Source organism: Danio aesculapii, chromosome 15 (assembly GCF_903798145.1).
Source record: "Danio aesculapii chromosome 15, fDanAes4.1, whole genome shotgun sequence".
In the NCBI taxonomy this organism is placed as follows: domain Eukaryota; kingdom Metazoa; phylum Chordata; class Actinopteri; order Cypriniformes; family Danionidae; genus Danio; species Danio aesculapii.
The window spans coordinates 17523581-17536923 of record NC_079449.1 but is presented as its reverse complement, the minus strand read 5'-3'; the positions used below and the strand labels follow the sequence as shown (position 1 = coordinate 17536923).

The following is a 13343-nucleotide window of genomic DNA, read 5'->3' as shown; positions in this document are numbered from 1 at the left end:
GCCAGTGTAAAGACCTGAGAACAGGTGTGATGTGCTCAGATTTTCTGGTTCTGGTTAGAATCCTGGCAGCAGCGTTCTGGATGAGCTGTAACTGTCTGACTGTCTTTTTGAGAAGGCCGGTGAGGAAGCAGTTATAGTAATCCACCCTGCTGCTGATAAAAGCATGAACAAATTTCTTTAAGATGTTAGTAAGTCTTTTTTGTTGTTTGACCCCTAGAGTCAAGGTAGACATTCATTTTGAGAACCTTATTTCTGTTCCCAAATGCAGTGACTTTAGATTTCTCTTTGTTTAACTGAAGAACATTTTGGCACATCCAACTGTTAACTGTTAATTTTATCAATGCATCGGCAGAGGTGCTAATTAGTGCATTAGGTGCATTAGCAGATATGCTAATACTTAGCATCTGTGTCTCTACACAACAATGTTATTCTCCCTTCCTTTGGTAAAGAGCAGTACAGAGATTTCAGTTTAGCTCAGATCAGATTTTCTTCACTTGATGAACACAAAAGTTGAAACCAAAATTATTAGCCCTTCTGTAAAATATTCATTCTTTTCCAATATTTTCCAAGGGATTCTTAACAGATGAAAAAAGTTGAATAAATAAATAAGAAGGAGACTCGAACAAGCAGAATTTCTTTATTTAGGCGTGTTGGTTTATCTGCAGTCAAACAGCACCTTCAAGTCCACGAGTCTGCAAGAGCCTACAGGAGTCTATTACAAGTCTGCAAGTTTATCACAAATCTGTAAACAAGTCTGAGATGACTAAAACAAGTCTAATTTGAGACAGAGTGGTCCTGTCTATTATGTGTTTTAGGAGAGGGCCGAGTTAGTAGGTGGGGACATAGAAAGAGGGTATGACTAGTTTTTGTTGAAGATCTTGTTTTAGGGTCTTGAATAGATTCTGAGGTTTCACCTGCCCTGACCAGCTTAAAAGTATCAGCCAAAGACAGTCATTGGGACCCTGCCTTTAGCATTTGCATCACTTTGGCTCAGCCCGTGCTCAGAAAGGCAATAGGTTTTAATGTCTCTCACATTTGGGCTGATATAATTTTGAATGAAATAATATAATTAAAAACCGAAGACTATAAGTTATATCAGCTAGATATTATATAAGTTATATTAAATAACTTATGAGTTATATAAATATCATTGTTAATTTGGAACTAGATTATATAAATTTATATTTCCACACAGAGTTAGGATATTTTCAAAGTATTTGTAATATTATTCTTTTCTTCTGGTCAATATTATTAGCCCCTTTCAGACCAATGATGTACAATGATTCACCGAGTCAACCGAGCAACAAAATGTATTTAATAAAACTAATAAACTAATAAAAATTAGTTATTTTATACATGACAAAATATTCTTATTTTAAAGGACGGCTAATAATTTTGACTTCAACTGTATCCAGAAAGAAACAGTGATAGGTCCTTTGTAAAAATAGAAATTTATTGTATTTTATTCTTTTATATTACAATGATTTGTATTTGTACAGGTTATGTATGAAACATATTGACAATTTACATCCAAGCAAAGCACTTGTATGACAGAAAAATCAATGGATATATTCAGTTTGTTTGTGCAACAGCTTTAGGATCTTCTTACATCAGAAACTACCTATCTTCTTGTTATTGAAACAGCTGAAAGTAGTCTGTCTGATCTCTTTAGTTTTAAAACCATAAACAAGTGGATTCACGAGAGGAGGAAAGATAAAATTGGATACAGAAAACACTCTGCGTAGGAAAGCAGGAATGATCTCAGATCGATGAGAAAGCATTGGAAACAGTGTGTTGAACTCTAACAACAGAAAGACCACCAAATGAGTCCCACATGTCTGAAGAGCCTTAACCTTTGCGTCCGACTGCTTATTAGTAACACAAGTGATTAATATTTGAATATATGTGAAAGCCACAACAGAAAAAGCGAGACAGTGGTAAAAAATGATGCAAAACAATCCGAAAATATTGTTCACCTCTATGCCGTCGCATAAGAGTTTCAATAATGTGGCTTTGTAGCACACAAGATCTGCTATGTATGTCTGGCAAATCCTGTAAGGCAACATAAGAACAAATATTACAATTATACAAACAAAATTAAAAAGCCACATACCAATGATGATTTTGAACAAGTTATTGGTTGTCATAATAGCTCCATATCTCAGTGGGCAGCAGATTGCGATATATCTGTCATAGGCCATAGCGGTAAGAATAAGATAAGATGCGCCGCCATAAAGATGTACAAAAAAGCCTTGAATCAAACATGCAGAGTACGATATTGATCTGTCCTGAGACCAGATACTGTACAGCAGCTGAGGAAAAAGGCTTGTAGCACCCATTGCATCATTGATCGGCAAGTTGAGCAACAGTATGTACATTGGTTTATGAAGATTTCTGTTCAAGCAAATGGTGACAATGATTGTTAAATTACACAGCAAGATAAACAAGTATGCCACTATTCCAAAAATGAATGCAGGATAAATATTTGTCTCAGGCAGTTCCAAAGAATGCAAAGTCAAAACCAGTGAGAAGTAAGATTCATTCAGATGCATGCTGTTTCTAAAGGCAAACAATGCTTGTCAATATAATTTTTCAGAAATGATTAATAGTTATACCTCTGAAAGTTACATTGGTTTTCAAAATTAATATTCATTTTTATTTGCCATATCCGTCTGTTTCTTCTAAAAGCAAAAAACAGACAACAATTGACAACTAAAAATGTATTCAAGAAATACTCAGCTGAATTTTCTTGTATATAATTCATAAAGCAGCAGATTAATGAAGCATATTATTGTAGAAGTTACATTATAATCTCTAGGTCTCACTCTAAACCAGCAAAGCCACTCTTGCCATATCTCATATAGCATTCAGATCGCACTACTTTGTGTTTAAAAACAAAAAAAGTCACTCAGACAGTTAAGAAACCCATTTGGTGTTGAGACATGCAAAGTGCACTGCTGAATGTCACCTGTAGGCTAATGATTTATACTCATGGAGCTGGGCAGGAATCTCCCTTTCACTGGGCTCACGCATGGGAACTGTTGTTTTTTGGCAACTGGCAACTGCATTGTGCTCAAATTATATTCATATATAAACACAAATAATAGATCTTATAACTAATAACTCCACCTTGTTCAAAAGTAACACGGTAAAAATCTAAATTAGAGAACAATCTACCATTTACAAAAATTTGAGGTCACTGCTCTGCTCAGACCTATTTGACGTTATTCAAACAGGAGTAAAAGAGTGTTCTTTTTTTTAGCAAATTTCATGAAATACATACAGTGGGGGAAATAAGTATTGAACACGTCACCATTTTTCTCAGAAAACATAATTCTAAAGGTGCTGTTGACTTGAAATTTTCACTAGTTGTTGGTAACAACTAAAGAAAACCATTTTTGCAAATAAACAAATCTAATTAATTTACAAATTAGTTATCTGTAATACAATGGAATGACACAGGGAAAACATATTGAACCAACACAATCCCACGGCAATTTGTAACTTTTTGATTTAGTGGCTAATTCGTACGATCTTATTTGTACAATTTAGTACATTGCTCATGCCCCAATGACGGTTGGGTTTAGGGGTTGGGTTAAGTACCACCCCTCCTTTTTAAAATTGTACAATTTCATACAACTGAACTCGTACAAATTCGTACGAATTAGCCACTAAACTGACAAAACGCAAAACACTTACGTTTTCTCGTGAGATCAGGCTGTATTGAACACATGAGGAAAGGGAGCTGTAGAAACGTAATGAAAGTCCAGACAGCAGCTGAAATCTTTCAGTAGTTCTTCAGCAACCCTCTGCACTTTGCCATTGTAAATTAATATTAGTTGCTTCAGTCCATCATCTACATTAGCAGGATTATGAAGATGAAACCAGAGTGGACATTTCAGCAAGACAATGATCCAAAACACAGGCAAGAAAACTCTCAAATGCTTTCAGAGAAAGAAAATCAAGCTGTAGAATGGCCCAACCAATCACCTGACTTAAATCTAGTAGAAAATACAAATTAAAGTTCAGATTTGATAGACGAGACCCACAGAACGATCAAGAGGTTTACACTCAGTTAAGTCTGTGAAAAAATCATACCAGCGCTATGCATGTGACTTCATTCTCCATATGAGAGGCGTCTTTAAGCTGCCATAACCAAAAAAACTTTTTATGTAAAGTATAAATACGTTTTTGTAGTTCAGTACTTTCTCCTTGTGTCATTCCATTTTTCTGATTTTTTGTTTTGTTTTATTTTTAAGTTTGCATTTTTTTTTTTAACAAAATCCATGTCGACGGCTCCTTTAGAAATATTTTTCGCAGGAAAAAATCATGACGTATTCAATACTTATTTGCCCCACTGTATATCCCAATTCAAAGTATAAAAAAACTTGATTAAAATATTTATATGGGCGGTGTGGTGGTGCAGTGGGTAGCACTGATGCCTCACACCAAAAAGGTCGCTGGCTCGAGCCTTGGCTGGGTCAGTTGACATTTCTGTGTGGAGTTTGCATGTTCTCCCTGTGTTCGCGTGGGTTTCCTCAGGGTGCTCCGGTTTCCCCCACAAGTCCAAAGACATGTGCTATGGGTGAATTGGGTAAGCTAAATTGTCTGTAGTGTATGTGTGTGAATGAGAGTGTATGGGAGTTTCCCAGTGATGGGTTGCAGCTGGAAGGGCATCTGCTGCATAAAACATATGCTGGATAAGTTGGCAGTTCATCCTTAATTAATAAAGGGACTAAGCCGAAAAGAAAATGAATGAATGAATGAATGAATGAAAGATATTTATATGGCAGCCAAACTTTTCAGTTTAATCTCACTTACTCAGCGCCCCAGAAAGTCTGGTCAGTAACAAAAGACATATGCATGAGAGGACAGGATCATGTCTGTGAGCAATCAGTTAATCTAAATGAAATTTACTATAATTTTACAATGCTTTTACCTCTTTTGTTGTAAGCATACTTCACCAGATTCTAACTCAATTGCTCTGCAGTTGTTCATATGGAGACCGACGTGAGATGTGAAGCAAACATTATTATTGATTACAAATAACACAGTTAAGTTGTTTAGTTGCATTTATTTGCTGTTATGAAAAGAACTACATGAAAATAATCCTTTTTTAAAATTTATTATACAATATTTAAATTTATATAATATTTCCTAGCAAAAATCAAACAAAAGAAACAAAAGCTGTTAGTGTTTGACCGCCCTGTAGTGTTCATTTTACCTATAAAAACTCCAGTCAAGCATATGTTTATTAAGTATTTATTTCAGTTTAATCACAAAACTGTAGGCTGAAGCATGCATTTCCAATGAACCCATTTTGAAATTAGAGCATGTTAAGCATGATCAAACAATGTACAATGTACAAAGCATGATAAACAATGTTTATCAAACAATGTACAATAACAAGTCTATATTCCAAAAATAATTGATACTCTATTCATTTATTTGATCAAACCCTCAGTTCTGAAGGCAGGTCTGACTCATTACTAGGAAGGTGGACCTTAAAAGTGGCTGTTGAGTATGAATGATTAGATTGAAGTCATCTAAGTCATATTTATTTTAATATAAAACTAAAACATTTAATAATAATGAAATATTCATTTAGGTCAAAATAACTTTGGCATAAATCATACAAAAAGTGGAGTAAAGGTGTATTTTTTTTCTTTTACGTTGCTAAATATAAACTTTATCATATATTCAAGTCAGACAAATAATGCACAATATATATTTATAAACATATGCTGTTCATTGCACTCTGATAATCTTTCTCTTATAAAAGTTTTCAATTTTCTGCCTAATTTCCTTAGTTTTAAACCCATAAATAAGTGGATTTACAATGGGAGGAAATATAACCACAGAAATAGAAAACACTCTGCGTAGATGAGCTGGAATACTTTCAGCCCGATGTGCAATAAGAGGAAAAAGAGTGTTAAACTCCAAGAACAGAAAGACGACTAAATGAGTCCCACATGTCTGAAGAGCCTTCATCTTCGCATCAGACTGCTTATTAGTAACACAAGTGACTAATATATGGATATATGTGAAAGCCACAACAGAAAGCGGCAGGCTGTGGTATAAAGATAAAATAAACAAGCCATACATATTGTTCACTGTTGTGTCTTCACACACGATTTTCATTAAAGAGGGGTTATAACAGATAAGATCTGCCATATACGTCTGACAAATCCTGTGAGGAATTAAAAGACAGAAAAGTACAAATATGATAACAAAATGAATGAACCACATCACACTTATGATTAGCATTAGGTTGCTTGGAGTCATAATGGCTCCGTATCTGTCATGGATTGGTCAGGCTCTCACGACCCCCACTCACGAAGATCACCATCACCTGACTTCTAATGAGCACACAGCTGCATCACATTCACGAGCACCAGATAAAAGCACAGCACTCCAGTCGCTCATTGTCCGGGCTCGTCTCGACGAAAGCGGACAACTGAGCGACCACTCAGCGTAGTCATCCTCAGCTAAACAAACGATTTACTTACCTGTTCTCTTTGTATTCCTCCTAGTCTTCCTGGTCCTCCCGAATCGTCCTGTCTTCCAGTCCTTCCAAGTCTGTGTCATCCTCTGTCAGCTGTATCTGGTGTGTGCTGTCCGTCCTCGTGTATTCCTGTTACCCAGCCACGGAGGAAAAGACCCCAACATCATTCCTGATCCTCCTGGCTATCCTTCATGTGCTCCTTGTTGTCATTCAATAAACACCCTAACGTTTCCTTACCTCTGTCTCCTGTCCGCTTCATAACAGAAGCCCGGACCCATAACGACGACAACATGAGCACCCTCGATCACTTTCAAGAGCTGGTGGACCAGTTGAAGCGGATTCTACAGCCACCAGCTCCACTTTCCAACGCACCACCAGCACCGAGCACTTCCGCCTCCACAGTTTCTTCTTCGGCCCTTCCTTCCAGTCCCATGGCCCGACCAGCGCCCTACTCAGGCGGAGCGGGGGAGTGCAATGGTTTTCTGTTACAATGTTCCCTCATATTCGAAATGCAACCTTCTCTATATCCCACAGATAAGTCAAAGATCGCCTACATCGTATCACTACTCTCTGGACCTGCACTTAAATGGGCTGAGACGATCTGGAACCAAGCCGGGCCGGTCATGAATTCCATCACTACCTTCACGGAGTATTTCAAAGAGGTGTTTGGACGTTCTGATGGGGAAGTAGCCGCTGGAGAGCAGCTGTATCATCTAAAGCAAGGTACTCTATCTACACAGGAATATGCTCTCCGGTTTCGCACTCTAGCAGCTGCAAGTGGATGGAATGAGAGATCGTTGTTGACCACGTACCGGCTCGGCTTGGAACCCACTCTCCGAATCCAGCTGGCCACATTAGATGATACAATGGGTCTGGAGAGATTCATCCAACATTCTCTCCGATGTTCCGATCGTCTCCGTTCCTATCAACAGGACACCATCACCCCCTCGTCTGCACTCCTCCAATCGCCTGAGTCAACAGCCTCTCCAGAACCAGAACCCATGATAATAGAGTCTGGAAGACTGACATCAGCGGAACGACAGAGGAGGCTGACCCGGGGTCTGTGTCTATACTGCGGTGTCAGTGGACACACCCGTATGGAGTGTCCCCTTCGTCCCATTCGGACTTCAGTGAGTGTATTCAGTACGAATATTGAACAATGTAAACCACTTACTACCACCGTACAAATAACTACTGCCTCTATTTCTCTCCTTGTCACAGCCCTCATCGACTCCGGGTCAGCAGGGAACTTCATCTCCCAATCCCTCTGTCGTCAACTCCACCTCCGTACTGAGGCGTCCTCGCATATATACCAGATACAACCGATAACCCAGTGCACTCGATCTTCGACCCGTATCCATCGACAATGCGAAGACATCCTTCTTCAAGTGGGGCTGTTACATCAAGAGAGGATTCAATTTCTGGTTCTGGAGGGTGCAAATATGGACATCATTCTAGGGCGCCCGTGGCTGGTGAAGCACGATCCCATCATCTCTTGGGGCACAGGAGAGATAAAGAAATGGGGATCTGGATGTACACCTACCTGTTTTCCAAATCTCCCTCTTCAAGGTCGGAACCCCATTTCTTTGTTTGCAACATCGGTCGAGAGCCCTCCTGAGAAGCAGTCTATCCACATTCCTAAGGAGTACAGCTCCTTTCATGATGTCTTCTGCCCCAAGAGAGCTTCCCAGCTACCGCCGCATCGGCCATGGGACTGCGCGATCGACCTAGTTCCAGATGCCCAGTTGCCAAGAGGTAGGATCTACCCGCTCTCGCTTCCAGAGAATCAGGCAATGGAAGATTACATAAGGGAGGCTCTGAGTCAGGGGTACATACGTCACTCAAAATCACCAGCCGCCTCAAGCTTCTTCTTTGTGGCCAAGATGGACGGAGGGCTGCGTCCATGCATCGACTACAGGGTCCTAAATAACGGTACAGTAAAATACCGATATCCCCTTCCTCTGGTACCAGCCGCTTTGGAACAGCTCCGAGAAGCTAAAGTCTTCACTAAATTGGACCTCCGCAGCGCGTATAATCTGATAAGAATACGTGAGGGGGACCAATGGAAGACAGCATTCGTGACCCCTACTGGCCACTATGAATATGAGGTCATGCCTTACGGTCTGGTCAACGCCCCCTCCGTATTCCAAAACTTCATTCATGAAGTCCTCCGGGAGTTTCTTCACCACTTTGTAATAGTGTACATAGATGACATCCTCATTTACTCCCGGAGTGAGGCCGAACATCGCCAACACGTTGCGGAGGTCCTACACACATTGAGAGAACATCACCTCTACCTCAAAGCGGAGAAATGCTCATTCCACCAGAAGTCGATTCATTTCTTGGGATACATCATTGATCAAACCGGTATACGTATGGATGGGAAGAAAATTGAGGCTGTTCTATCCTGGTCAGAACCCACTTCCATTAAGGAGCTCCAGAGGTTTCTTGGGTTTGCTAACTTTTATAGACGGTTTATCAAGGACTACAGCAGGATTACATCACCTCTCACTAATCTCCTCAAGGGTAAACCCAAAGGACTGGAGTGGACCAAAGAAGCAGCCGCAGCCTTCCGCCTTCTTAAGAAGGAGTTCACAAGGGCCCCACTCCTGACTCATCCTGACCCAAATCTTCCTTTCGTGGTGGAAGTGGACGCATCCACCACCGGCGTCGGGGCAGTATTATCTCAACATCATGATACACCGCCCCGACTGCATCCCTGTGCCTATTTCTCTCGGAAGTTGAGCCCGGCGGAGCAGAATTACAGCATAGGAGACAGGGAGCTGCTAGCAATCAAGCTAGCCTTGGAGGAGTGGCGTCACTGGTTGGAGGGAGCCAAACATCCGTTCCAGGTGATCACAGATCACAAAAACCTCCAATATATCAAAGAGGCCAAGAGACTATGTCCACGTCAAGCCAGATGGTCACTTTTCTTCTCACGTTTTGATTTCTCCATTTCCTATCGTCCAGGACCCAAGAATCTAAGAGCAGACGCTCTCTCTCGTTTACACGAGCATCACGATCATGAAGAACTCCCAACGAAGATTCTTCCCGAACACATCTCCATTTGTCCGATCACCTGGAACGCTCCTCCAGTCGTTGCCACTCCGGAAGCCCCTGCTCCGCCGGGATGCCCTCCTCATCGGCAGTTCATACCACCTGAACACCGGGTAGATCTGATCCACTCCTTACATACCTCGCTAGGCACTGGACATCCAGGGATCAACAATACTCTCTCGCTAGTATCCCAACGATTCTGGTGGCCAAACATGGCAAGGGATGTGAGGCAATATGTTCAGGGCTGTAAGGACTGTGCCCAATCCAAGAACCCACGTCATCTACCCGCTGGAAAGCTCCATCCCTTGCCGATTCCGAACCGTCCCTGGTCACACCTAGGAGTGGACTTTATCACTGATCTCCCTTCGTCAGAAGGTAATACCTGTATTCTAGTCATAGTAGATAGATTCTCAAAGTTTGTCAAACTAATCCCTCTGAAAGGTCTTCCCACAGCCTTTGAAACAGCCGACAATATCTTTAATCAAGTCTTCAGGTCATTTGGTATTCCAGAAGATATTGTGTCGGACAGAGGTCCACAGTTCATCTCACGTCTATGGAAAGCCTTCTTCAAGCTCCTAGGTGTGGCCGTCAGCCTCTCTTCTGGATATCATCCCCAAACCAACGGGCAGACAGAGAGGAAGATTCAGGAGGTGGGACGGTTCCTGAGGACCTTCTGCAGTGGTCACCAGAGCTCCTGGAGCCAGTATTTGGGCTGGGCAGAATATGCCCAAAATTCACTGCGGCAACCCTCCACCGGACTCACGCCATTCCAGTGCGTCCTGGGCTTCCAACCACCGCTCTTTCCCTGGGATGGCGAACCATCTGATGTCCCCGCAGTGGATCACTGGTTCCGGGAGAGCGAGAGAGTCTGGGACGAGGCTCATCAACATCTGCAGAGGGCAGTCCGTCGAAGCAAGGTAACCGCCGATAGAAGAAGGTCTGAAGAACCCAGATACACACCCGGACAAAAGGTGTGGCTATCCACCCGGGACATACGCATGCGACTGCCCTCTCGCAAGTTAAGTCCCCGATTTGTTGGTCCCTTCACCATCGTGGAACAGGTTAACCCCGTCACCTACAAACTACAATTACCCTCTCACTACCGTATTCACCCTACATTCCACGTATCACTCCTGAAACCCTATCACGATCCTGTTCTTCCCTCCACAGAGCCTGACCACGAAGAGGAACCCCCTCCTCCACTGCTCCTAGAAGAAGGAGCCGTCTACGCAGTGAAGGAGATCTTGCGTTCCCGACGTCGTGGTGGCCAGTTGGAGTACCTGGTGGACTGGGAAGGGTACGGCCCCGAAGAAAGGACATGGGTTCCCAGAGCTGATATTCTCGATCCTAGTCTCATGGTGGAGTTTCATGAGAGCCACCCTGAGTGCCCAGCGCCTAGAGGCAGAGGGAGACCACCACGGCGTCGGAGGTGTCGGCCCTCAGGAGCGGGCCCTGGGGAGGGGGGTACTGTCATGGATTGGTCAGGCTCTCACGACCCCCACTCACGAAGATCACCATCACCTGACTTCTAATGAGCACACAGCTGCATCACATTCACGAGCACCAGATAAAAGCACAGCACTCCAGTCGCTCATTGTCCGGGCTCGTCTCGACGAAAGCGGACAACTGAGCGACCACTCAGCGTAGTCATCCTCAGCTAAACAAACGATTTACTTACCTGTTCTCTTTGTATTCCTCCTAGTCTTCCTGGTCCTCCCGAATCGTCCTGTCTTCCAGTCCTTCCAAGTCTGTGTCATCCTCTGTCAGCTGTATCTGGTGTGTGCTGTCCGTCCTCGTGTATTCCTGTTACCCAGCCACGGAGGAAAAGACCCCAACATCATTCCTGATCCTCCTGGCTATCCTTCATGTGCTCCTTGTTGTCATTCAATAAACACCCTAACGTTTCCTTACCTCTGTCTCCTGTCCGCTTCATAACAGTATCTCAGTGGTAAGCAGATTGCGATATACCTGTCAAATGCCATAACCATAAGAATTACGTGAGATGCACCACCATAAAAGTGTATAAAAAAACCTTGAGCCAAACATGCCGAGTAGGTTATTGATCTGTCCTGAGACCAGATGCTGTACAGCAGATGAGGGAAAAGGCTTGTAGCGCCCATTGTGTCATTGATTGGCAGGTTGAGCAGCAATATGTACATTGGTTTATGAAGATTTCTGTTCAAGCAAATGGTGATGATAATTGTTAAATTACAAAGTAAAACAATCAAGTATGTCATTATTCCAAATATCAATACAGGATAAATGCTCATCTGAGGCAATTCCAAAGAGTGTAACGTCAAAACCACTGAAAGGAGAGATTCATTAGGATACATGCTGAAGCTACAAATAAAACATTCAAACCAGCAAGCTTATAATGTATTTTTACATGACCACAAACAGAAGATGAATGATTAAAATTCAGTTGACCAAATCATCCTTTTAATTCTGATATATCCAGTATCCTCTGGAAAAAAAAGCCATTTTATTAATAGCACATTGAATCCACCATGACATAAAACAACACAGAAATAACAGAAACAATTCACAAGACAGACATTTCAGTAGTTCAACAGACTAGTTAGTTTTGAATAATTTTCTAATTGAATAATTTGACAGATTTAAAGTAGCATGTTTGCTCATTTATAATGTTGTATATATCAGTTGTATTAGATGAAGTGCTTTATCCCACTCGGCTAACATGCCAAAGCTGATCATCTTTCAGGAATGTTCAAAATCATGCAAAGTTTAAGATTTATAGTCATGGAGGTGGGCAGGACAACTCATGTTTACGTTGGATATGCATAAGGCATGCTCAACCCTGCTGGTAGATGTCATAATTGCATGCGTTTCAAAAGACATCGTTCTACTACTAAATCTGCTACCACTACACAACTAGGCTTCGAATATTAATCATGTTTTCTGTCTTTGCTTGAAATTAATATTATAATAGTCAAGCAAAACCCAATGAAGTGTTTTCTGCTTATTTGTAAATGCAGAATAATTCCAAACAAACTCATTTTACAGCAAACTACATTCTCAATTCTCTGTGGTGTGTATGAGTCTCGCATTCTCTTTCTTTTCTGAGTACATGGTGCATCAAATATACTGAACATCCATTCATATGAATAGGAAGAGTGACACAGGGAGTAAAAGACAGTGTGCATCACATGTCCCGAAAAGTCCAAACATTTTGGCGCACTATCTACAGTGTGTAATGAATAGGACATAGGAATAGGAATTTTTGTTTCCATCATTTCAGGTAGTTTTCGTCATAATGATTCATATACAAGTGTTAATTATTCAATTATGTGTGCTTTTGGTTAGTAATTCAGAGGTGCCATTTTAAACGCATAGATACAATTGAGTAAAGGGCACCTATTATGCCCATTTTTGGTGGAGTAGAAACGAAGGGGTTACATAGAGATGCATAAACATAAATGTGCAGAAACTGAAACTCCCATCGGTAAAAATAGTCTAGAGAGTGGACTCTTAGAAATGATGAATCTTTTTAAAAGCCCTACTTTGTACTTTTAAGGTACATTTAAACCATTTTGGTACAAATGCATACATTTTAAAAAGTATAGTGTGCAATAACAATATTGTAATATATTCAACATGTTTTATCAGTTTTACACAAGCATGCTTAATTAGTACGCATTTAAATGTGTTGAGGTAACCCAGCAGGTACAGAACATCAACATGTCAGATTGATATTGTATCCCAATGTCATGGGATGTTGCATTTTGTTGCATGGGATGTTGCATTTTGAAAATAAAAATCG

General features: G+C 41.3%; 2 protein-coding genes across 2 annotated transcripts; both read right to left on the bottom strand.

Annotated features, from left to right (window-relative positions):
* Nucleotides 1-1610: 1610 nt before the first annotated feature.
* On the bottom strand, nt 1611-2552 carry LOC130242112 (olfactory receptor 52J3-like). The gene has a single exon (XM_056474124.1). It carries the CDS (start codon nt 2550-2552, stop codon nt 1611-1613), a length of 942 nt encoding a protein of 313 aa, XP_056330099.1.
* A 3196-nt stretch (nt 2553-5748) lies between these two features.
* or71ar1 (odorant receptor, family 71, subfamily AR, member 1) lies at nt 5749-11895 on the bottom strand. The gene is given in 2 exon segments (XM_056474122.1): nt 5749-6317; nt 11499-11895. Coding segments are annotated over 2 exon segments (966 nt in total).
* Between the last annotated feature and the right edge of the window lie 1448 nt (nt 11896-13343).

Excerpts from the sequence above, each read along its gene's own strand:
- LOC130242112 (XM_056474124.1), bottom strand. The coding sequence starts at position 2,552 with ATGCATCTGAATGAATCTTACTTCTCACTGGTTTTGACTTTGCATTCT.